Source organism: Podarcis bocagei (genome assembly GCF_964188305.1).
Source record: "Podarcis bocagei genome assembly, chromosome: 15".
Classification (NCBI taxonomy): domain Eukaryota; kingdom Metazoa; phylum Chordata; class Lepidosauria; order Squamata; family Lacertidae; genus Podarcis; species Podarcis bocagei.
The window spans coordinates 34,911,791-34,934,041 of NC_138141.1; the positions used below are offsets into that span (position 1 = coordinate 34,911,791).

The window sequence follows — 22,251 nt, forward strand, 5'->3', positions numbered from 1 at the left end:
TGTAGTTTAATAGTGAATTCTGGATACAATGGAGATGGAAAAGATTTGGATCATCATAAAAGATTCAGGAAGAAATGATTAATAATAGGACCCACAAAGGGGAGGAGGGAAGTTCGGGAGATTCCTTGGAATCTTGTTTTTATGATCTATGTTTGATATATGAATGTAAAATTTTAATCTGAAAAACCAAATAAATATTTATTTTAAAAAAATAAGACAGTGCCACATTGCTAAGCCTTCCACACCTCGCCCTCACCTCCTGCGACCCTTACCAGTGCATTCCCAGCTTGCAGAACTCCTCGCAGCATGGCGCGGAATTTCTCGTCGGCCTCAACATTCTCGTCTTCGTTATCCGTCTCCGAAGCCTCCTTTTCCTCCCCTTCACTCTCATCGTCCTCAGAGCTGTCGTCTTCGTCAGAAGAACTCTCCTCACCATCACCCTCTTCGCTCTGCCGAGAAAGAGGAAGATTCAACTCAGTTTATCGGGAATCCAAGACTTGGCAAATCTCCGTCCTTAGAAAAATCCTGCATCAAGCTAAAAGAGCTCAGAATCGCTCCTTTTGCCATTCGGTCTTCTTTTATATGCAAATACAGCGTCTCAGGAACGTCAGGTTTAGCCTGAAGTTGCAACAGCCGTTCCCCGCCTTTTATACAGTTTATTAGACACAGTCCTAAAATGTGAAGGGGGAAAGTGGCCTTAGTGACACTCCAGGGCTAAAGGCACTATTATAACAAATTTGGTAGCAGTTACCACATCTTCCGGCAAAGATTTCTTCTTTTGAGTTTCCTCCATCACGACGACGGCATTCTCTTCATCCTGGTCATGCTGTGGGTCGAGAACCTTGAGAAGAAATATATATATTTTACACATATATTTTTTACACAGGTGGTCAGTACTGATGCTCAAACCTAAGTTGCAGGCGCCATATTGACAAAGATGTGCCCCTTCTCTCACATGCGCAAAGGAGTGGCTCTCACAAAGCATGCATTTGCTGTGGCACAGGGCTGCCATTGTCAGTTTGCATTTCTTGGTACAGAAAGCATTGCTCTGAAAGCAGAGATCTTTCCTATTCTACTTAATTCAAGAGGGTTCTGGAAGCTGCTCTGTGTGGAAGAAACAAGCAGAAGGTGCGTGATGTTTGGGTTATACCTTCAGAGAAGCTGAGTACAGCTGCTTTAAACTGGTTCTCTTCTCTTTTTCTGTCTGACTATAAAAGGAAGGCCAGAAGGAGCCAGGGTTTCACTTTCTCTTTCTACCTCTCTTCCTTCTGGTGTGGTGTTCTGCATACAGTGGTACCTCGGGTTAAGTACTTAATTCATTCCAGACGTCCGTACTTAACCTGAAACAGTTCTTAACCTGAAGCACCACTTTAGCTAATGGGGCCTCCTGCTGCTGCCGCGCCGCCAGAGCACGATTTCTGTTCTCATCCTGAAGCAAAGTTCTTAACCTGAAATAATATTTCTGGGTTAGCGGAGTCTGTAACCTGAAGCATATGTAACCCGAGGTACCACTGTATAGTGTTAAGGTTTAGTCTTATTATAAGTTATTGTAAGTTTAAGTCAAGTCTGCTGCAACTGGATTTCTTATGGACAGTGCCAATCCTGAATATATTTGTGGCCATTATGTTCATTTGCCTTCAGTAGCAGTAAAGCTCTGCTGGGTGAAATACAATTGCCTCTGGTCTATTTTTGGGAATCCTTCAAGGTGTTTATGTTTTTTCTCTTTTTTAAAAAAATAATAATATTTATTACTTTTACAACAATTTAAACACTTACAAAAGAAAAAACAATACATTATAATACAAAAACACTACATAAAAATTAACAGAACAAAACAAAAACACTTTAAAAACACATCAAAAAAGAAGGAGAAAAAAAAGAAAAAAGAAAAAACTTCCAATATCTTATCTTTCTTTCCCATATTTCCAATATCTCTGGCTGTTTTTTTTTATAATAATATTTATTAGTTTTCCAACAAATTGAACACAACACTACAAAAAACCAAAAAAGAAAAAACATACAATAATACAATGCAATACAAAAACAAACAAACTGCAAAACACTAACATACAACTAACAAAACAAAACAAAAACCATTTAAAACACAGTCCAATTTCAATATCTTATCTTTCTTTCACTAATTTCCACGACCTCCACGATGCCAAATTAAACGTTTAAAATCCAATTCTCCCGTATCAGCTCTACTCACGGGTAATTACTTTGGAGTCAAATTGTCCACAGGAAAAAGTCAGTGCTCTCCGGCAACAGCTATGTGGCTTCGCTCCGTGGAAGAAGCAGATGATTCAAAGCACCGCGCCACTCACCCCACGTCGCTCCGGGTCCCCGAAATCAGGTTCCCCCGCGAGTAGGGGAGGCGCAGAAGGTGCCCGCCGAATCCCACGTTCACAGGCTTCTCCCGCCTGTGATTTTTACAGGTCTCCGCCTTCGCCGCGGCGGTACAGACCCAAATTCCCACGGGGCAAGTTCCTCCCGATCAGAGGAACTCCGCCATTGCCGGAGGCACCAACCCGGAAGTCCGTGTTTATGTTTTTTCTCTGCTAACTATACATCAGAGTTCTGCTCTGGAACAATGCTGAGTAGAATTCATTGACAGCCATCGTCAAAAGCAGAAGTGTGGAAGCGTTTTTCTACTGGGGTCGAAGCCCCACAGGCCTGGGGGCGGGGGGAGATGCTGGGTTTTGTCAGGAGACTCCTTATTCCTCTCAGAGAGCTGCAATTCCCAGAGTGGTGCAAGCTCTGGGAACTGTAGCTCTGTGAGAATACGGGTCTCGGCAACCTTAAGACACTACAGTTCCCAGGATTATTTGGGTACAGTGGTACCTTGGGTTACATACGCTTCAGGTTACATACGCTTCAGGTTACAGACTCCACTAACCCAGAAATAGTACCTCAGGTTAAGAACTTTGCTTCAGGATGAGAACAGAAATCGCGCGGCAGCAGCGGGAGGCCCCATTAGCTAAAGTGGTGCTTCAGGTTAAGAACAGTTTCAGGTTAAGAACGGACCTCCAGAATGAATTAAGTACTTAACCCGAGGTACCACTGTATCCTAGCACTTTAAAAGAACATGTATTTCCTCCCCCCCCCCACTTTAAACTCACCCAGCTTTGACTCTCCCCACACTGGGATGTGGCCCCCAACCGCTTTTACCCCCAAGAGCACCCGGCCCCGGAGGGTGGGAATGTCACCGTTCCTGCTCTGGGCGGCCACAGGCTACTCACGTCTAGGATGAGCTGCAGGGCGCCCTTTGTCATGTGCTGACAGACGAGGCCAAAGACGCTTTTGCAGACCCGTCGGATGAGGCCGCTGGGCTGGGCCAGGAGGGAAAGGAGGACTTCGATGATCACCTCCACCCATTCCGGTTCTTCTTCGCCACCTGAGCAGAGAAAAACACACAGGGAATGCCTGAATGCCTCCCAACACTGGCCTGGTCAGCAAATCCAGCCTGCCTTTAATCCTGCTAGCAACAGAGACATAGGTGGGCTGGTGGAGGAGGGAATTGGGGTGCAGCACAATCCCTCCTGCGCACCCAAATGCTATCAACAGCCTTGGCCCTCCAGGGGTTGATGAACTACAACTCCCATCATGCCTCAGCTGCTGCTGACACTTGCAGCAATCTAGAAGGCCTAATAAAATAATAATAATAATAATAATAATAATAATAATAATAATAATAATAATAATAATAATAAATTTTATTTATATCCCGCCCTCCCCAGCCAAAGCCGGGCTCAGGGCGGGTAACAACAATATAACAGTACAACAGTACAACACAACACTCTAAAATCAATCATAAAATTAATTCAGATCAAACCAATGGCAACCATTGGGCCAGAGCTCCGCGAAGATTGCCGAAGGAGGGAGTCAGGCTGTGCCTTGGCCAAAGGCCTGGTGGAACAGCTCTGTCTTGCAGGCCCTGCGGAAAGATGTCAAGTCCCGCAGGACCCTAGTCTCTTGTGATAAGAGCGCTCTACCAGATCGGAGCCACAGCTGAAAAAGCCCTGGCTCTAGCTGAGGCCACCCTAACCTCTCTGTGGCCTGGGTCCTTCAAGATGTTTTTATTTGAAGACCGTAAGTTTCTCTGTGGGACATACCAGGAGAGGCAGTCCCGTAGGTACGAGGGTCCTAGGCCGTATAGGGCTTTAAAGGTTAAAACCAGCGCCAAAGGCTGCCTAGGGCCTATATCCAACCACGATTTACTCAGAGTAGACCCACTGATGGACCAAAGTTAGTCATGTCCAGGGAGGATAACAATCAATGGTTTTTTTTAATCGATTTTTAAAATGAAATGCTTTTGGAGGAAAAATCTTTCTAAAGATAATTTTCTGTTTAAGTTTAATTATAGTCCAAAGGCTATTTCATAAAGAAATAAGGATTTGTTTGTTTTTCATGTGTGCTAAAACTCAGTCTAAGTTGTGTTTTTTTTTTAAAAAAATGGTTTAACTACAACAGTTAACAATCATGGATACATATGCTATGTTATTGTTTTAGTTAAATAAATTGTTATTAAGGAAATAAATATTTTTCTCCTTAGAATAAAGGACAGCAGAAAAGTGGTCCAGATATAAACCATTAACTTATTAAACCTCACAATAATTTCATGATTATCTGTCTATGTATTTCTAATAGTATAACCAAATCAGTAATTTTTCATATAACTGTAAAAACTACTCTGAAAATTATTCCAAAAATGAAACCCTCACCTGTTGTAAATACTAAGATCATACCAGGAAGAATGAGTCTTTCTGTAAAAAAGGAGATTTAAATCAAGTCTGACTAGTGATTTAAATCAAATCCACCCTGGTCATGTCTGTTAAAATCAATGGGTCTACTCTTGAGTAGAACTAGCATAGGATCTGGAGGCCCACCAAACAAACAGACAGAAAAAAGAGCAAGTTTTCCCTTTCTTTCTCTGCCTTCACACCTATCCCTACAGTCTCCTGTTGTTTATTATATAAATTGATAGATATCAGGCCAGCAACTATGAGGGGCTTATTTACAAGGGTGTGGTGGATAAATCAGGCTGCGAACAGAGACTCACCAGCAGCTGTTGTCTTTTTCTTCTTGGGTTTCTCTCCAAAGGCTCTCTGGGTGCAATTCTGCAGGTCGCTCAGAAGGTTCACACACTCTGCAGGGGACTAGCCGGGCAAGAATCGAGTGAGGAAGCGAGAGGCGAAGGGAACCAAAAGAGAAAGAAAGAAAAAAGGAGTCAAATGTTGTCATGATCATCCTCCCGATGTTTTTATCCTATCCTTCTCCAAAGTCACTCAGGGCAGCATGCGAGGTTGTTGCAAAGTAGCTTAGGATGGGAGACTTTCTGGTGGGAAAGAGCTTCAGTGTTCCTATGTTCCAGTGGTGCCCCCATTTCCTAAAATTGGCATTCCACAGCCCTACCTGTCACGGTATTGACGGAGAATGAAGGGGAGGAGAAGAGACAGGCAGAGGAAGGGGGGCAGGAAGTGGCGGTGGAGGAAAGAAGGGAAAGCCAGGAGGAGGGACAGCTCACAGAAGTTGGAGCAGAGCCTCAACACCGCACAGGAAGTTCTGGCACAGACAGTGAAACATTGCCTGTTCCGTCTGCCAAGGAAAGGAGAGTGTTAAAGAGGAGGAGACAGAGACATCACATGAAAATTCCACGCCTTTTCTGTTGGAGAAAGGGCGGGCATAAGGCACTCCAAGAACCTGAGCCGGAGGATTCGGATGCATGATTCGGATGCATGATTGTAACATATGTAAAATAAAGACTGTATATATGTATCTGTGAGTGAGCAAAGGCATTTCTTGCGAGAGCGTTCACAAGCCATCACACTACCCCACCAGGCATTTTGCAACCAGGAGCCCATCTCAGGGCATTCTGCAACGACCCTGCAGTTCACTTGCTACAGTTGACACATAATACATGCTCTGCACTTGTAAGAAACTCATCCTTTGAATTAGTACGGCAGCACCCACACTTTGGAACTCCCTGCTGATTGACATCAGGCAGGTGTCTTCGTTGTTCTCTTTTCGGCGTCTGCTTAAAACATTTTTCTGTAGGGAAGTCTATCCACACATGCAGAAGTTACATGTTCTGTTTCTTTTTAGCAACTGATGGTTTTAGCCATCCTTTGAATGGATTTAATTATCTGTTTTTTATTGATAATTTTTGTAAACTTCTTAGAGATACTTTTAGAATGACAAAGCAGTGGTTTGCTAAAATAAATAAAAATTGTGCAGGTACAGAAATACACTAGAACTCAAACTCAAACCCTGCACTTGCAATTCCTGGGTTTGCCTGCTTACTTTCCCATTTAATTTTTTTTTTATATTCAACTCATGTGTTCGGTTCTTTGAACATGTTGGCCTTCCATGGGCCAACGAGCATATCCCTGGTCTCTTTCTTCCTGCTAACTCCGCAGGATTGTTTTGTTATACCGTTTGTTGCAAAATACATTGTTCTGTTTACTATTTTCTGCAAAATAGCAATTCATCTTTCCATACTGTGTTCTGATCTGGTTTTATCATGTCATCATCATGTGAAGCATACAGTAAGCAAGCCAATGAATTTTTAAAGAACTAATCATTGGGTGCTGGGACTGCACTCTGAACATGCTCAGAGGCAAGTTTTCCTTCTGCCATTTCCAGGTATTTAAACAGTAGAGCTCGGGAACTGAAGACAGAAGATCCTGGGCCTGAACAGATGAGGTTGCTGTGAGGATAATACAGTGGTACCTCGCTTCAGGTTACATACACTTCAGGTTACAGACTCCGCTAACCCAGAAATAGTGCTTCGGGTTAAGAACTTTGCTTCAGGATGAGAACAGAAATCGTGCTCCGGCGGCGCAGCGGCAGCGGGAGGCCCCATTAGCTAAAGTGGGCTTCAGGTTAAGAACAGTTTCAGGTTAAGTACAGACCTCCGGAATGAATTAAGTACTTAACCCGAGGTACCACTGTAATAGGGAGACAACAATGTACGGTGGTACCTCTGGTTGCAAATGGGATCCGTTCCAGAGGCCCATGCGTAACATGAAAAGAGCGCAACCCGCAGAGGCGCATCTGCGCATGCGCGGGTTGCAATTCACCGCTTCTGAGCATGCGTGTGACATCATTTTGCGCTTCTGCGCATGCGCGAGTGGCAAAACCCGGAGGTAACCCTTTCCGGTACTTCCAGGTCGCCGCTCCACTTTGGAGAGGCTGTGACTCAGTAGCAGAGCACAGCTTTCCATGTAAAAAAATTTATTCCCAGATTCAAGCCGCAGCATCTCCAGGTAGGGCCTGGGAGAGATCCCTGCTTGTGAAACCCTGGAGGGCCACTGCCAGTCAGTGTAGGCAACACTGAACTATATACAGTGGTACCTTGGTTCTCAAACGCCTTGGTTCTCAAACACCGAAAACCCGGAAGTGTTCTGGTTTTCAAACCTTTTGGGAAGCTGAACATCCAATGCAGCTGTCAGCTATTGTTTCCGGGTGCCCTACACCAATTAGACACCGCACCTTGGTTTTCAAACATTTCGGAAGTCAAACTGACTTCCGGAACGGATTAAGTTCGAGAACCAAGGTACCACTCTATTTGAAGCTTTTGTTTTTGCTATTTAGTTTGCGTTTTTGTTTTCGAGGCTTTTTCGGTTAATTTGTTTTTGTGACACTGTGGAACCCAATTCAGCTATTGATTGATTGATTGATTGATTGTGTGACTGCAGAAATGGATAAAAGCACCCTCCCATCCAAACAATGACTATTATCAATGCAGGTAAGAATTACTATTTTTTTTAATTTTTATCATCTACAATACTGTCTTCTTATTTTATACTACAGTACATTGATTATTGCTTACATTTTATGGATCAGTGGTCTCAATAGATAGTAAAATTCATGCTAAATTGCTGTTTTAGGGGTTGTTTTTAAAAGTCTGGAACGGATGAATCCATTTTGCATTACTTTCTATGGGAAAGCGCGTGTTGGCTTTGGAACGCTTTGGCTTTGGAACGGACTTCTGGAACGGATTAAGTTTGAGAACCAAGGTACCACTGTAGACCCAATAGTCTGACCTCATATAAGGCAGTTTCCTATGCCTTTCCCAAGACAAGCCCTGGCAGCCCTTTGCAAAATATCTCTCCCCTTCCATTATCATCATCATTATTGGCTCAGGCATTATGGTTACAGCCATATTCAAAGCCTCACCCAAAACAGCCGCTTCCAGTGTGCCGGATATTACCTTGAAGAGGTGAATGCCAACTAACAGCAGGAGGTGTTGGAAGGCGGAGGACTTCAGGTTCTGACTTTTCTTCTCTCTCTTCCGCAAGGTTTCCACCGTCTGCAACATTCTGTGATGGGGAGAGAATGGTCAGGCTGAGACACGCAGCTCTGCGTTTGTTTGTTATTTGCTTGTTCCAACCAGCCAGCAGCATTTCCGAGCACAGTTCAAAGTTTTGGTGCTGACCTTTAAAGCCCTAAATGGCCTCGGTCCAGTATATCTGAAGGAGCGTCTCCACCTCCATCGTTCTACCCGGACGCTGAGGTCCAACACCGAGGGCCTTCTGGCAGTTCCCTCGCTGCGAGAAGCCAAGTTACAGGGAACCAGGCAGAGGGCCTTCTTGGTAGTGGCACCCTCCCTGTGGAATGCCTTCCCACCAGATGTCGAAGAGAACAACAACTACCAGACTTTTAGAAGACATCTGAAGGCAGCCCTGTTTAGGGAAGTTTTTAATGTTTGATGTATTACAGTATTTTAATATTTTTTGGAAGCCGCCCAGAGTGGCTGGGGAAGGCCAGCCAGATGAGCGGGGTATAAATAATTATTATTATTATTATTATTATTATTATTATTATTATTATTATTATTGAGACTAGGCCAGTCTAGTCAGACTTTGTGCACTGAATGGGGAATGAACCAACTTGTCCCTCCGCCTCAGGCGGTAAAATGGCTTGGGCACTAGGCAGGCTCCACTGAGAAGAGAGTCCAACCACACCTGGAAGGCCACAGGCTCCCCACCCGGCTCTAAGTGCCTCGTACCTGTCCCAAGCAAGCTTCTCTTCATCACTAAATGGCACCACAACTGCGACGTGGGCCTGGTGAGAGAGGAGGGCACTGGCGTACTGGACGATGAGGTAGAGCCAGGGGTCCCCGCTGGCGGTCAAGCCGTGAAGGTGCTTCTTCCTCATTTCTTCTGCTTTGGCCGAGTCCCCCAGCGCGGGCATCGTGTTCAAGTGCTGGAGCAAACTGCAGGGAGAGAGAAAACAGCGACTGAACACAGGAACTGCCGCTTGGGATATGCAGGAATGTCAAAAAGAGTTACATCAGGCTTCCTTGACAGCTGTCGTTGCTGAATATGAGGACCGACAACGTGAAAGCTTGTGGCTCTAAATAACTTTTGACGTGGAAAGAAAACATTGGTAGGTGAAATAGAGGATAGTTGTATTAAAGTATGTCCTATAAAGCAGCCTGTATAAGGTAGGAATAAAAACATGGAAGTAAGGGTGGGAAGCCAAAATTTAAGAAAAAACATGTGAAAATCAATTAAAAATTACAGTCATACCTCGGGTTGAAGTAGCTTCAGGATGAATATTTTCAGGTTGTGTTCCGTGGCGACCCGAAAGTAACGGAGCATGTTACTTCCGGGTTTCGCCACTTGCGCATGCGCTCAAAATGACATCATGTGCATGCGCGGAAGCGACAAAACACAACGTGCGCATGCGCAGACGCGTCTTACGTTTACTTCAGGATGTGAACGGGGCTCCGGAACGGATCCCATTCGTATCCAGAGGTACCACTGTATGTCTTTAAAAAAACAACAACTTTTGACAAGGATGTTAGCTGAAGCCAGGATTTCAATAGCCCAGCAATGGAAAACCTTGAATAAATCCACATCTGTCTTCATGGTGTAAGAACTTATGGACTTTGGCTATCAAGGAGGGGGGAAATACACATGAACTGTGTGTTTCCAGTGAGATGGAAGATCCACAACACTTGTGTGTCATCTGGTGGGGTTTTATTTCCTATGCTTTGGCCTTAGACGCTCAACAAAGGAGTATCTAAACCACAACCCTGTTTCTAAAAGGAAGGGTTGAAACAGCCTGCTTGTTCAAGGAGGCCACAGATAACTGAGAGCTCAACCATCCAAGCTAATTCAAAGCCACTTGCAATACATAAACTAACACACACATACATTAAAAGGTGGCATAAATGAAAAATGGAAAAAAATCTAAACGGCAATCTTATTTTTAAAAGGGAGGATTAAAACATCCCACCTACTCAACAAGGCCACAGGTAACTGAGAGCCAAAGGCCTGGAGGAAAATAAAATGTTTTTGCCTAATGCCTAAAGATGTAGATTGGTGCTAACAGACGAGCCTCCCTGGGGAGAACATTCCGCAAGCGGGGAGCCACCACAGAAAAGGCCCCTTCTCGTGCTGCCACCTTCTGGGCCTCTCAAGGAGAGGGCACATGGAGAAATGCCTCAAGGAATGATTGCAAGGTCCGGGTTGATTCATATGGGGAGAGGCAGTCCTTGAGGTGCTGGGGTTGTGATCCGCGTACGGTTTTCAAGCTCAAAACTAGCAAGGCAGCAAAGGGAATACCTGAAAAACGAGTTTGCAGCTGCTGTACGGGATGCCTCATTCAGGGGCACCGATGGTGTGGTTTTCGTCTCGGTTATCTCAGGGGTCGGTTTCTTGGTCTTGAAAAAAGCGTGAAAGCAGCAGAACCTGGCAGAAGACAACAGCGACTTCTTAATACAGGCTGCTGGAACAAAGCGGCCTTCCCAAATGATTTGCAACTCTAGAGACACTTCAGTTAGAAAGCCAAGAATACCCACTTTCACTTGGAAAGAAGTTTCTAGTCCTCATGTTTGTGGCAAGTAAATATAGACTGCGGAGGCAGGTTGTTACATCCAGTGCTTTTTTTCAGGGGGTACTCAAAGGTCTTCTGCCAACCTAGCAGTTCAAAAGCACACCAGTGAAAGTAGATAAATAGGTACTGCTGTGGCGGGAAGGTAAATGGCGTTTCCATGCACTCTGTCACTCGTTGTGCCAGAAGTGGTTTAGTCATGCTGGCCTCAGCCTGAAAGTGAGATGAGCACCGCACCCCATAGTCGCCTTTGACTGGACTCAACCATCCAGGGATCCTTTACCTTTTTTACCTTTACTCAAAGGTACACAGTACCAGCACCCCTTTTTTTAATTAAAAAAAAAGTGTGGCACTTACTGTAACAACTCCATGGTGAGTACCAGTATCTATTTTTTAAGAAAATAAGCACTGGTTACATCTCAGCTAGATCTAGCTTGCATTGTGGTAACCACCCAGTAACACAAATGCCAAACGTGTCTTGCAGGATCTTAAGTTTCTATCTTGGCAATATCAATATACACACTGCGCTATCAAGTACCAGAGGACCAGCTCCCATCCCAAGGACCTTACAAGCTAAACTTCTGACATGGGATGCAGAGGAAAATGGAAACAGGTCTGGGAAAGGGAAGAATATGTTCTTTTATTCAAATATGTGTCTTTGGTCTTCATTCCAGTGAGAGGATTGAAGATATCACAGAAACCTGCACTTTTGAGGAAGGTTTGGAGGAAGAGGGAATGACTGTTAAATCACTCTGGGAACTCTAGCCCTGTGGGGATAAACAGAGGCTCCTTAGCAACTCTGAACACCCTGAACAAACTGCAATTCCCAGAAAGCTTTCGGGGGACCCATGTTTAAAGTGGTACGACACTGCTTTAAAGGAATAGTGCAGATTGCGGCCTAAGGTCATACAAAGGTTGTGAGCAGTACAGCTCTTTGGTTTAGAGTATTCGGCTGTCTCTAGTGAACAACAAACCCTTCCCTCAGCAAGCGGGCGACGCAAGCCGCTGTCAACCATCTTGTCTCTCCTACCTGGTCACATCAGTCACAAACTCTTCTCCCTTCTTGATCTGCGGGTTCTCGACAAGGCCAACCAGCCGAGCTATGATCCATTTCCTCAGGCGCGTCACACAGTGCTGGGTCATTTCCCTGCATCGACAGAGAGAAATCAGAAGTAATGAGCCACTAAAGCAGACCCTTGCCTTATCATCTTTCATGGAGTAAAAAGATGGTGGACAGCAGGCCAGTTCAGATGTCATGCTAAGCCATCGTTTAGTGTTATGAGACTCCTCCAGCGTTGCCAGGTGGGTCCGGGGACCCCCACCCTCTTTGGCCACTTTCACACCATTCATTTAAAGCGCCATGGTACTAAACGGTCATGGCTTCCTCCAAAGAATTCTGGGTACTTTCATTTGTTTAGGGTGCTTAGAGTTAAGAGGAGACTCCTGTTCCTCTCAGAGAGCTAAGATACCCAGAGCTGTTTAACAATCAATCCCTCTTCACAGGGCGCTATGGGAATTGTAGCTCTCTGAGGGGAACAGGGGCTTTGTAACAACTCCTAGTACCCAGAATCCTTTGGGGGAAGTCCTGGCTGCTTAAAATGGTGGGAATGTGGTTTTGGTTAAAAAACAACAACATCTAGCATCCTATGTCCCTGTGGCAACAGTTAACGAAATCAATTGACCACCATCTCCGATATAGGTGGGAATCTTTGAACTGCAGAGCCAGAAGGGACCCCGAGGGTCATCTAGTCTCACCCCCTGCAAAGTAGGAAATTTTTGCCCAATTTGGGGCTCGAACCCACAACCCTGAGATTAAGAGTCCCAGGCTCTAACCGACTGAGCTATAGGGAGCTTTGGCCAGCCTAAAGACTTCACGGTGCCTTGGTGGAAAGTACAAATGGGCCCGCCCCAGCCAAGAAACCTCACAGAAATTAGCACCTGAGGAGAATCCAGTGGCAAAGCCTCACTAATACCAACAGGAGCGTGACGTGCATGTGAAAAATAGAATCTCAGTGGTAGAGCATCTGCTTTGAGTGTAGAAGGTCCCAGCTTCTAACAACTTTAGGTGATATTTTAATGATCAAGATTTTATATATACATATTTAACTGCTATATCTGTATTGTCTCTGTTATACCCCATTGCAATTCAATGTATTCCTGCTGTATTTTACGATTTTCCTGATATTTTAAGTGAGCCGGAAGTGGTCTGTGACCGTAATAATACAATTCATTCATTCACTAAAATTCATTCATTCATCCCAGGTTCAATCCCTGGCAACTCTCCTGGCTGGGAGAGACAAGAGCATAAGAAGAGCTCTGCAGGATCAGGCCAGTGACCCATCTAGTCCAGCATCCTGTTCTCACAGTGGCCAGACAGATGCCTGATGAAAACCCACAAGCAGGATTCGAACACAAGATCCCTCTCCCTCTCCTGGGGTTTCCAGCATTCAGAAGCATCGCTGCCTCCGACTCTGGAGGCAGAGCACAGCCATCATGGCTCGTAGCCAAGGATAGCCCTCTCCTCCATGAATCTGTCTAATCCTCTTTTAAGGCCATCTAGCTTGGTGGCCATCACAGCCTCCTGTGGAAGGGAGTTCCACAGTATAACTAAGCTCCTCCTGAAGGACTTTCTCTTCTTTTATCTGTCCTCCATGCAGTGGTCTGAAGCACCATAAGAAGAAGAAGAGTTTGGCTCTGATATCCCGCTTTATCACTACCCGAAGGAGTCTCAAAGCGGCTAACATTCTCCTTTCCCTTCCTCCCCCACAACAAACACTCTGTGAGGTGAGTGGGGCTGAGAGACTTCAAAGAAGTGTGACTGGCCCAAGGTCACCCAGCAGCTGCATGTGGAGGAGCGGAGACGCAAACCCGGTTCACCACATTACGAGTCTACCGCTCTTAACCACAACACCACACTGGCTCTCACACTGGCTGCTTCCTATTTGGCCGGAGGTGCCTCCGCTTTTCCCCCAGCTTTCACTCACACGTCCGTCTTCTTCTCGTTCTGCTGTTGCCGCCTGGTGGCGAAATCCACGCAGGCATCCAAATCCGGGTTGAGGAACATGTTCTTGAGCCAGGCCGTGTACTTCAGCAACGCCCCGGGGAGCAGGTGCCTCAGGACTTTCCAGAAGCTGGGCACCACCGGGTAGCCTTGGTTGGTGAGCGTGGAGAAGCCAACCATCGCCGCCAGCTGCTTGGCCGGGTCACTGCATCTCTCCAAGAACGCGTCGACGTAGGCCTCCATCTCTGGGGCAAACTTGAATCTGTCATGCATCTGAAAAACACAGGCAGGAGAAGGGCTGTGGCTGAGCAGCAGGACACCTGCTTGGCAAGCAGAAGGGCCCAATCCCTGGTGTCTCCAGGGAGGGCTGGGAACGTCTGCTGTCTAAAATCCTGGAGAGACACTGCTGATCAGGGTAGACCAGCCTTCACCATCCTAGTGGCCTCCAGGCATTTTGGACTACATCTGTCCCAGAAAGCAAGATCAGCAGAGATGCTGTGAGTTGTTTTCCAGTAAACTATGGGGGCTACCATACTGGGGAAGATATATTGTTGCCATTCCCCTACCTGGGTGGACACAACATGGGTCCCGTAATGACGCAGGACTTCCCCTCGGAGAACCATCCTTAGCTGGCTAGTCGACAGGAGCGGGAGAGAGCTGCCCAGCAACCGGTAACACATGTAACTGAGGAAGAATAAGACACACAGGATAAGAAATAATGAGTGAAAGCAGCTTTCTGGCTTTCAAGGGGCCTGCCTTTACTGATTTCATGAATTGAGAATGGCCTGCTAAACTCGCGAAGAATTTGACAGCCTCCCAGAGCACAGTTCGAAAACCACTGGGATTTATAAAAATGGGAGAAAGAACTGCAAAGAGAGACTGAAGCCATGTTCACACCATACATTTAAAGCATTACCACAATCATGGCTTCCCCCAAAGAATTATGGGAACTGTGGACCCCCTATTTCCTTCACTGAACTACAATTCCCAGAGTTCTCTCTGAAGAGAGATTGATTGCTAAAACATTCTAGAAACCGCAGCTCTGTGAAGGGAAAAGGGGCCTTCTAACCACTCTCAGGACCCTCAACAAACTACAGCTCCCAGAATTCTTGGGACTGTTGCAAAGTGGTATCATAGTGCTTCAAAACATGTGGTGTGAATGTGGCGAGTGACAGACAAGCCAAAACTTCCCCAGCCAACCTGCAAGGTCCAATGTTGTCCTTCAGCAGGCCGTTCTCAACAGCTTCTTTCCAGAAGAGCTCAAAGGTGCCTTCCTTCAGGGCCACTTTCATCAAGTCCAGTCCGACAGTTGGAAGACTTCTGTCCTTTTTCTCAGACTTGGCCGCCATTTTCAAAACCTCCAGCAGCCTGCAAGGAAGAGCAAAATGATTTTTTAAAAATTAATTAAATTAAAAACTGCCTTCCGTTGCATGGAGGCAAAGCCTAGGGGCATACAAAGCTTCCTTAGGCTAGAGTAGGATATTGGCCCATACAGCTCAGTACGGCCTAGTCAGGCTGACAGCAGCTCCCCAGGGTGTTGACTGGGGGCCTTTCCCTGCCCTCCTCAGAGATGATGAAGACTGGACCAGGGACCTTCTGATTGCAGAGAGCGGGGGATATACCACTGAACAACAACCCGAAGAATCTTAGATCCCAGAATCCTCCTTTTCCTTCCTTCACTGCAAGATATTATGGGCTGTCCCGTGAATCCGCTGGATGAAATAGCGGATGAACGTTGCCTCAGAAGAGTGAGGAAAATTCTCAGGGATGATTCACACCCTGGCCGGCACTTTCTTGATCTCCTGCCCTCAGGCAGAAGATATAGAAGCATGATGAATTGCACCAACAGGGTAAAGAACAGCTTCTATCTGTGGGCTGCTGAATGAAAAGATAACAACAGGGCAACTGACATTGGGGTTTGGTGGGTGTGCATCAGTAAACGAGGGGAATTAAGACTAAGAGAGCTGAGTGAGGGTGCTTGTGTAATCTCACTGTATACTAGTTGTACAAGTGACAATAAAGTATTTCAATTTCAACTTCAGTATTTCAATTTCAAAAGAACTGTAAAGTGATGCAAGCGTCCTGCATTCGTTCCTGGTCAACATACCTGGGAATGTTTTCTGCTGTGATAACGGCAGTCGTGCCCAAGAGGGCCTTCAGTTTTTCTGGCCGGAGAACCCTGGGGAACTTCTGGATGCCCACCAGCAGGAGGTAAAGCTGCCCTGGACTGCTGAAGGCCGAGGTGAGGTCATCTTCCAAGAAGCTGAAAAGGACCTCTTCAAACACAGCCTCCGGAATCTGAGTCCCCGGCAAAAACAAAAGCAAACAACTCTCTGGGTTTTGACGTCCATGCTAGATTCCCCATTTTTGCATCTCAAACCTCCCACCTCTAGGCAAGACTCCTGTGCCAAAAGTATTCACCTCCTCCATCGCTCAGACCATCCAACTCCCTAGGCCCCTTCAGTAGCTACTCAACCGCCTCTGCATCCCGGACAAGCCCATCTCTTTCTGCACCTGCCTTGTCCTCCATTTTATAAAGCCGCCCACAGCCAAGTCTATCCATCCTTCCCAGCCCCATCTTTGGACTTTTTGGACATCATACTTGTTTGCTTGGCAATACATCAGCATTCGCTTCTGTGGAACTCACTCCGGCGCCAGACATCCTGGCCTACATGACAATTACAGTGGTACCTCGGGTTAAGTACTTAATTCGTTCTGGAGCTCCGTACTTAACCTGAAACTGTTCTTAACTTGAAGCACCACTTTAGCTAATGGGGCCTCCCGCTGCTGCTGCACGATTTCTGTTCTCATCCTGAAGCAAAGTTCTTAACCTGAAGCACTATTTCTGGGTTAGCAGAGTCTGTAACCTGACGCATATGTAACCTGAAGCGTATGTAACCCAAGGTACCACTGTATGGGCGGCATCCAACTGAGGCCACAGTCGCACCAAACATTTAAAGCGCACTTTAAACATGGCTCCCCTGCAAAGCATTCTGGGAACTGCAGTGCTGAAGAGTTGCTAGGAGAACCGCATTCGCCTCCCAGAATGCCCTGTGAAGAGGGATTGACTGTTGAACTACTCAAAGTGAATTGTAGCTCTGGAATATTTCCCTGTGTCCTGCCAAGGCAATATAATTAGCATCAGCGGTCTAAGGGGGACGGGTTGGTGCCTGCAAGCCGGTCTTGCAGAAGAAACTACGCAACTATATATTTAAGAGGCTCCCTTTTTTTTTGCAACAACACCCCACATCTTCCTACCTCGGAAACAATGTCGGCCAATGTCTTCCTAGGAAGGTCTTTGAGGTGGGCGTGGTGATCCGAAAGGCTCTGGAGAAGCTGGACGCAGCCAAGGAGAGCTTTTGAATCCTAAGGAATTTAGATAAAAGTGGGTGAGTCTACAAGGATGGAGTGGACCCAGAGAATGCAAGAGGGAAAGCATGTATTTGAGGAAATGTTCCATCTACCTCAACACTGTTGGCAGTGACTTCCAGAAGCTTTTGAGGGTTTCAGCAAGGAATAGTCTTAGTCCTCACTGAGAGGTTACGCCAAAGGAAAAAACATAACAGGAAAAATTGCCCACCCAGTCTTTAAAGGATCTAACAGCCAATGGAGGAAAAACACTCCTCACTCTACCACCAGCTGCCAGGCAGAGCAGATGTTTCAGATGCGCCAAAGAATCAGCTCAGAACACTGGAGCATCATGTGTTCCATTATGAGGCACAGGAGCTCTCTCAAGTTTCTAGTCCATATGAATTCCAAGCAAGGCTTGAAAGCATATGTGAGCAAAAGGTGGGGGGTGATTTTGGGATTTCCAGTAACTGGTGGAAGTGATGTCCAGGGCCTCTCATTCAGCGGAGCTGACTCTATTGGCATAACTTATGCACATCAGAGAATTCAGCATATTATTATCATCATCATCATCATCATCATCATCATGTCACAGGGTTTGCACCAGGGGCATGCAGACCTGAAACATTTGCATTTAGTGTTACCTTTGGAAGACGCCCAGACTGGAACAGAGCCAGAACGCCGAAAAAGTTCCCAAACAGAGCATTTCGGAAGAGTTTCTGAAACAAAACGGGGAACCAACATAGAAAGACAATCTAGGCAAGGCTGTGGAATCTCGCGAGCGACTCTTTGGAGCGAGCAAACTTGCAAACAAGAAGTATCTAGCAACACTCACCACTTGAATGGGTCCCCATCCGCCCCCAAAAACACTTCAATATGGAAATGCAGCCCTCAACCTCAAAAAAAACCTTCCCACCGCTGACCAAATAGCCCCCCCCCCCAATGACCCCAAATACTGTTTTGGGGAACATGGGAAGTATCTTGGGAAATGTGGGGAGAAGTCCATTCCCCCAGCTCTGCTGAAAAACCTTCTACTGCTTAACTGTTTTCATGCCGGATGGTAACCGAGTTTGCTTTTTTCCTCTTCCCTCCCTGCCATCTTCCCTTGTGTGTCATGTTGTTTCAGACTGCAACCCTGCTTTGTTATCTGACTGCATGAAAGCAAACCTGGAAGCATTTTTTTTACAAAAGAGCAGGGTTCAAATGGCCTGAATAAATAACCAGCTTTTACCCGGTGCTTCTCAAACTATGGGTCGTGATACGTTCCTAGCTGTCTCAGACAATGAGACAATTTCCCCACACGGCTCCCCCCCCCCTTTCTCCAGCCAGACAGCCATGATCACGCATTACAACAAACCATAGTTTGCTGTGACATCCCCTTTTGTCCTCTAGCGTGACCAGGAAGATCTCAGAAGCTTTTGCTTCTGCTTCTATATTAAACACGTTGTCCCATTTTGCTGGCACAGAGGATCACGGTTTAGGTCAACCCGTATTTGATGCTGACAAATTATTTATTTATTTGATATATTTCCATACCACCTTTATCTTCCAAATATCTCAAAGTGGTTGGTGTACGTGGTTCTCCTCCCCATTTCACCCTCACAACAACCCTGTGAGGTAGGTCAGGCTAAGAGATGGCAACTGGCCCAGGGTCACCCAGTGAGCTTCATGGCTGAGTAGGGATTCGAACCCTGGTCTCCCAGGCTGTAGTCCAACACTCTACACATTACGCCAAACTGGCTCTTTGCACCATTCTTTCAATGCACCACTTTAAACAGGCATTCCCAATGGGCACCAGCAACCCACAAACTTCCTTATGGTCACAAGCATAACTCACTCTGGGTAAAACTTGGCTGTAGTACATTCTCTCTCTCAGTGCCTGTTTGGAGCATGTTGCTATGCCAGCGATCCAATCGACATCAGTCACCCTGCCAAATCCTGCAGAACAAAATCAAACCCCCAAATGGCCAGGATTTGGCCCGTGTGGACTGACGCTGATTGGATCACCAGATTAACACGGCGGACCTGCAGAGCTCCTCTTAACAAAATCCTGCTGTTCACGGCAACCACAAACTGTAAACTCAAAGCCCACTCCATCTCCTTACCTTCTTCACTCTGCCGAGGTCGTATTTTTCTTTGATCTGGTCCAGGACTGTGAGGAGGGAGATCTCCTCAAAAACTTGCAATACCTGGGGGGAGAGAAAAAGAAGGGAACACCTGTGTGAATTGGAGACAAGAGGCAACAGGATGCTGCTGGGACTACAAGCCCCATCACTCCTAACCTTTGGCTGTGGCTGATGGGAGTTGTAGTCCAACAACATCAGGAGGGCTGCATGTTACTTTCGAATCTACAATTTCTGTTGTTGTTTTAAAAAAAACTTCTACGGAAGAATTATGGAATGAATTATTTTAAAGTTTGCTTTTTTAAAAAAAACTTAAAAGCAAGAAAACCAAAATGCACTCCACTGGGGAACACCAACCTGAGCCAAAGCCAAACTGAATCCTGGACGGGCTGCTTCGCGTGTTGCTCCCAATCCATCAATCAGGCGCTTCAAGCTGTATTTCAATTGCTCATCGTCCTAAAATAAAATATTCAGAAGTTCAGGCAGTGGTGATGGTGGGATTTTTGACTACCCCACAAACCAAAATACAGTAATGTTTATTTTCCTTTAAAATAGCTTCTGTGAAAAAAATATTATTCTGCTTAATTCAGAGCGGCTTTTACAGTGATCAAAGTTTTTTTAAAAAAGAATCAGTTTACCTAAAACCTCTTAAATTCCACAGCCACATTCATAATCCTAACAACAACCTTCCGAAGTAGGCCAACCCCATCAGCCTTCTTCTGAAACATGCCCTTTGCCACCCCCAGTATCATCCATTCAGTTCCAGGGCCTGATTTTTTCAAATCCATAGCTCCCTTGTTCAAATACCTGGAAAAAACGGGGGGGGGGGACCACCTCTGAGCATGTTTAAAGTGCAATCCCAGCATCAAATGTCTCTCTGTGTGTATAGGCTTGCTAACTACTGTATATGTTTCCCACAAACATAACATGATAAAATCGACTGAAAACACAGTATGGCGTTTTTTCCAGTTTGCATGCAGCAAATTATTTATTATAAAATGTATAAGCCACTTTCCCTAATGAAATAGGTGTGCAAAGCTGCTACCAATAGGTTTTGTGGGGCTTTGTACATAGAATCAAAGAACCGTAGCGTTGGAAGGTGCCCCAAGGATCCAACCCCTGCAAAGCAGCCCGTTTTTCAGGGAAAGAAACTTGCAGGGAAGACTTTGGTGACTGCACTTCCCTGAAAACTTCTGCCCACAAACACCCAAAGGTGAATTTCACCAAATGCAGAATGTGAGAACGCTACAGAAAAGTTAATGTGCTGGCATCATTATATTGGGACTGCTTTCGGCCAGAGGACCCATTGTGCAGCTGCACCCAGTGTCTCACCATGGGGAGAGAGAGAGACCAACCTGGTCCCATCCATTTCCTCCTCCCTCCCTAGTCCTTTTCCTTTTGTATCTTGTCTGTTAACACTGAAAACCTGAAGGTAGGGACTGTCTTTATTTGTCCAGGTGCTATAAAACTTTAGATATCCTTTTTGCTATTAAAATAAAATTTAAAAACAATCGGCTGTACTGAGCCATAGTCAGAGAAGACCTACTGAACAAAGCGGGACAAAATCCATTTCAAAGGGACTCCTATGGCTGGAACTTAAACAATACTGTATATAATATCAATACTTCCAAACACATACTTTGGGGGGTAGGTGAGAGGGGGAGAGACGCGGCTTTAATATTTTTAATGTTTTGTATTTTTAATGTTTGATGTTATACTGTGTTTGATGTTTTAATTCCTTGGAAGCCGCCCTGAGTGGCTGCGGAAACCCAGTTAGATGGCTGGCATATATTTTATTATCATTATCATTACCAGCCGCCCTTTTAACCCAGAGGGAGAAGCGCGCCGTTTGCAAAAAGCTTATATTAACTTTCCACCGTCTCTCTTACTTTCTGGTTCTCTCGCAAGTAGCGCAGCAGATCCTCCGTCGCCTTCAAGCGCGTCTCCTGCTGGGGCTTGGCGATGTCCCAGAAGAAATCCAAAAACTGCCGGTTCTGGCCCAGGAGCCGGCCCGGGTGGGAGATGGGGGCCGCGACGACAGCTTCATCGCCGGGGCTGCCGCCACCGCTGCCATCCCCGGCCATGCTGGAGGCAGCGCAACAAAAAGACGCACGTGGAAGTAGGGAATGCAGAGGCGCACGTGAGAACCTCCCCTTCCGGGTTAAGGAAAGCAGAGGCTGGATAGGAGCCTCCCTGCCGGGGCTTGGCTTTCTTCGGCTTCCTCCTTTGCACAACGCCCTTGCCTGCCCCACGTGGAAACGCCAGACTCTGCATGCGCATCAATCCCTGCCTGGGATGTGAGCTCTTTTGGGGGGTTTTTTGGTGGCGCGCTTGCTTGCCTAAGGCGGATGCTATCAGCCGCCTGGGGCGCAGACCACAGAAAGGCGCAGCACTGACTTTTGCGGGGCATTGTTTTCTATAGATTCACATTCTTGCAAAGGATTCGTGTGCTAAGACGTATTTTGAGAAAGGCAATCAAACGTCGTTGCGTTCTTTATTCTTGCAATGAACTTTGCAGTTTCAAGTGTTGTGCTTTCCTACAATACTTCGTTTTGGAAAATTGGAGTTAGCAATTAGGGGTGTTGCAAGTGGTTAGACTTGCCCAGGGCGCAAAATTCAATGAGGAGGAACTAGGCGCTTTGCAGATTCTGCTGGGCTCCCAATTCCTGCCATCCCTGACCACTGTCTGCTGGGCAAATGGAAACGGTTTGGAGAAAGGGTTCACTGTTAGCTGCCGGGATTGGGATGGTTATTGCAAGAAAATGGAAAGTATAGCTGTGAATTTTGGCGTGGGGGAGGAGTAGGCTTTTTGCCTGAGTCTCTTCAAATTCATGGATCCAGCAGGGATTCAATTGCTGAATTAGCCAGCCAAGGGCCACAGTGGTTCCTAAAGTATGGGTGGCTTTGTGCCAGAGGCAAAATGGATGTTGTGTGTGA

At 46.1% G+C, this 22,251-nt stretch overlaps 1 protein-coding gene across 1 annotated transcript in view; it reads right to left on the bottom strand.

Moving 5' to 3' along the window:
- MYBBP1A (MYB binding protein 1a) overlaps window positions 1–21,448 on the bottom strand; it is a 55,884-nt gene extending 34,436 nt beyond the window's left edge. Inside the window, exons 1-17 of the mRNA XM_081172862.1 lie at window positions 21,204–21,448; window positions 19,672–19,770; window positions 19,297–19,380; window positions 17,836–17,910; window positions 17,102–17,209; window positions 15,951–16,141; window positions 15,044–15,211; window positions 14,410–14,527; window positions 13,827–14,116; window positions 11,873–11,989; window positions 10,575–10,700; window positions 9,011–9,217; window positions 8,213–8,321; window positions 5,060–5,156; window positions 3,240–3,394; window positions 752–841; window positions 273–449 (exon numbers count right to left, since the gene is read on the bottom strand). Coding sequence (XP_081028988.1) covers window positions 273–449; window positions 752–841; window positions 3,240–3,394; window positions 5,060–5,156; window positions 8,213–8,321; window positions 9,011–9,217; window positions 10,575–10,700; window positions 11,873–11,989; window positions 13,827–14,116; window positions 14,410–14,527; window positions 15,044–15,211; window positions 15,951–16,141; window positions 17,102–17,209; window positions 17,836–17,910; window positions 19,297–19,380; window positions 19,672–19,770; window positions 21,204–21,398 — 2,406 coding nt within the window. The 5' untranslated portion in view covers window positions 21,399–21,448. The remainder of the gene's footprint in view (window positions 1–272; window positions 450–751; window positions 842–3,239; window positions 3,395–5,059; window positions 5,157–8,212; window positions 8,322–9,010; window positions 9,218–10,574; window positions 10,701–11,872; window positions 11,990–13,826; window positions 14,117–14,409; window positions 14,528–15,043; window positions 15,212–15,950; window positions 16,142–17,101; window positions 17,210–17,835; window positions 17,911–19,296; window positions 19,381–19,671; window positions 19,771–21,203) is intronic.
- Between the last annotated feature and the right edge of the window lie 803 nt (window positions 21,449–22,251).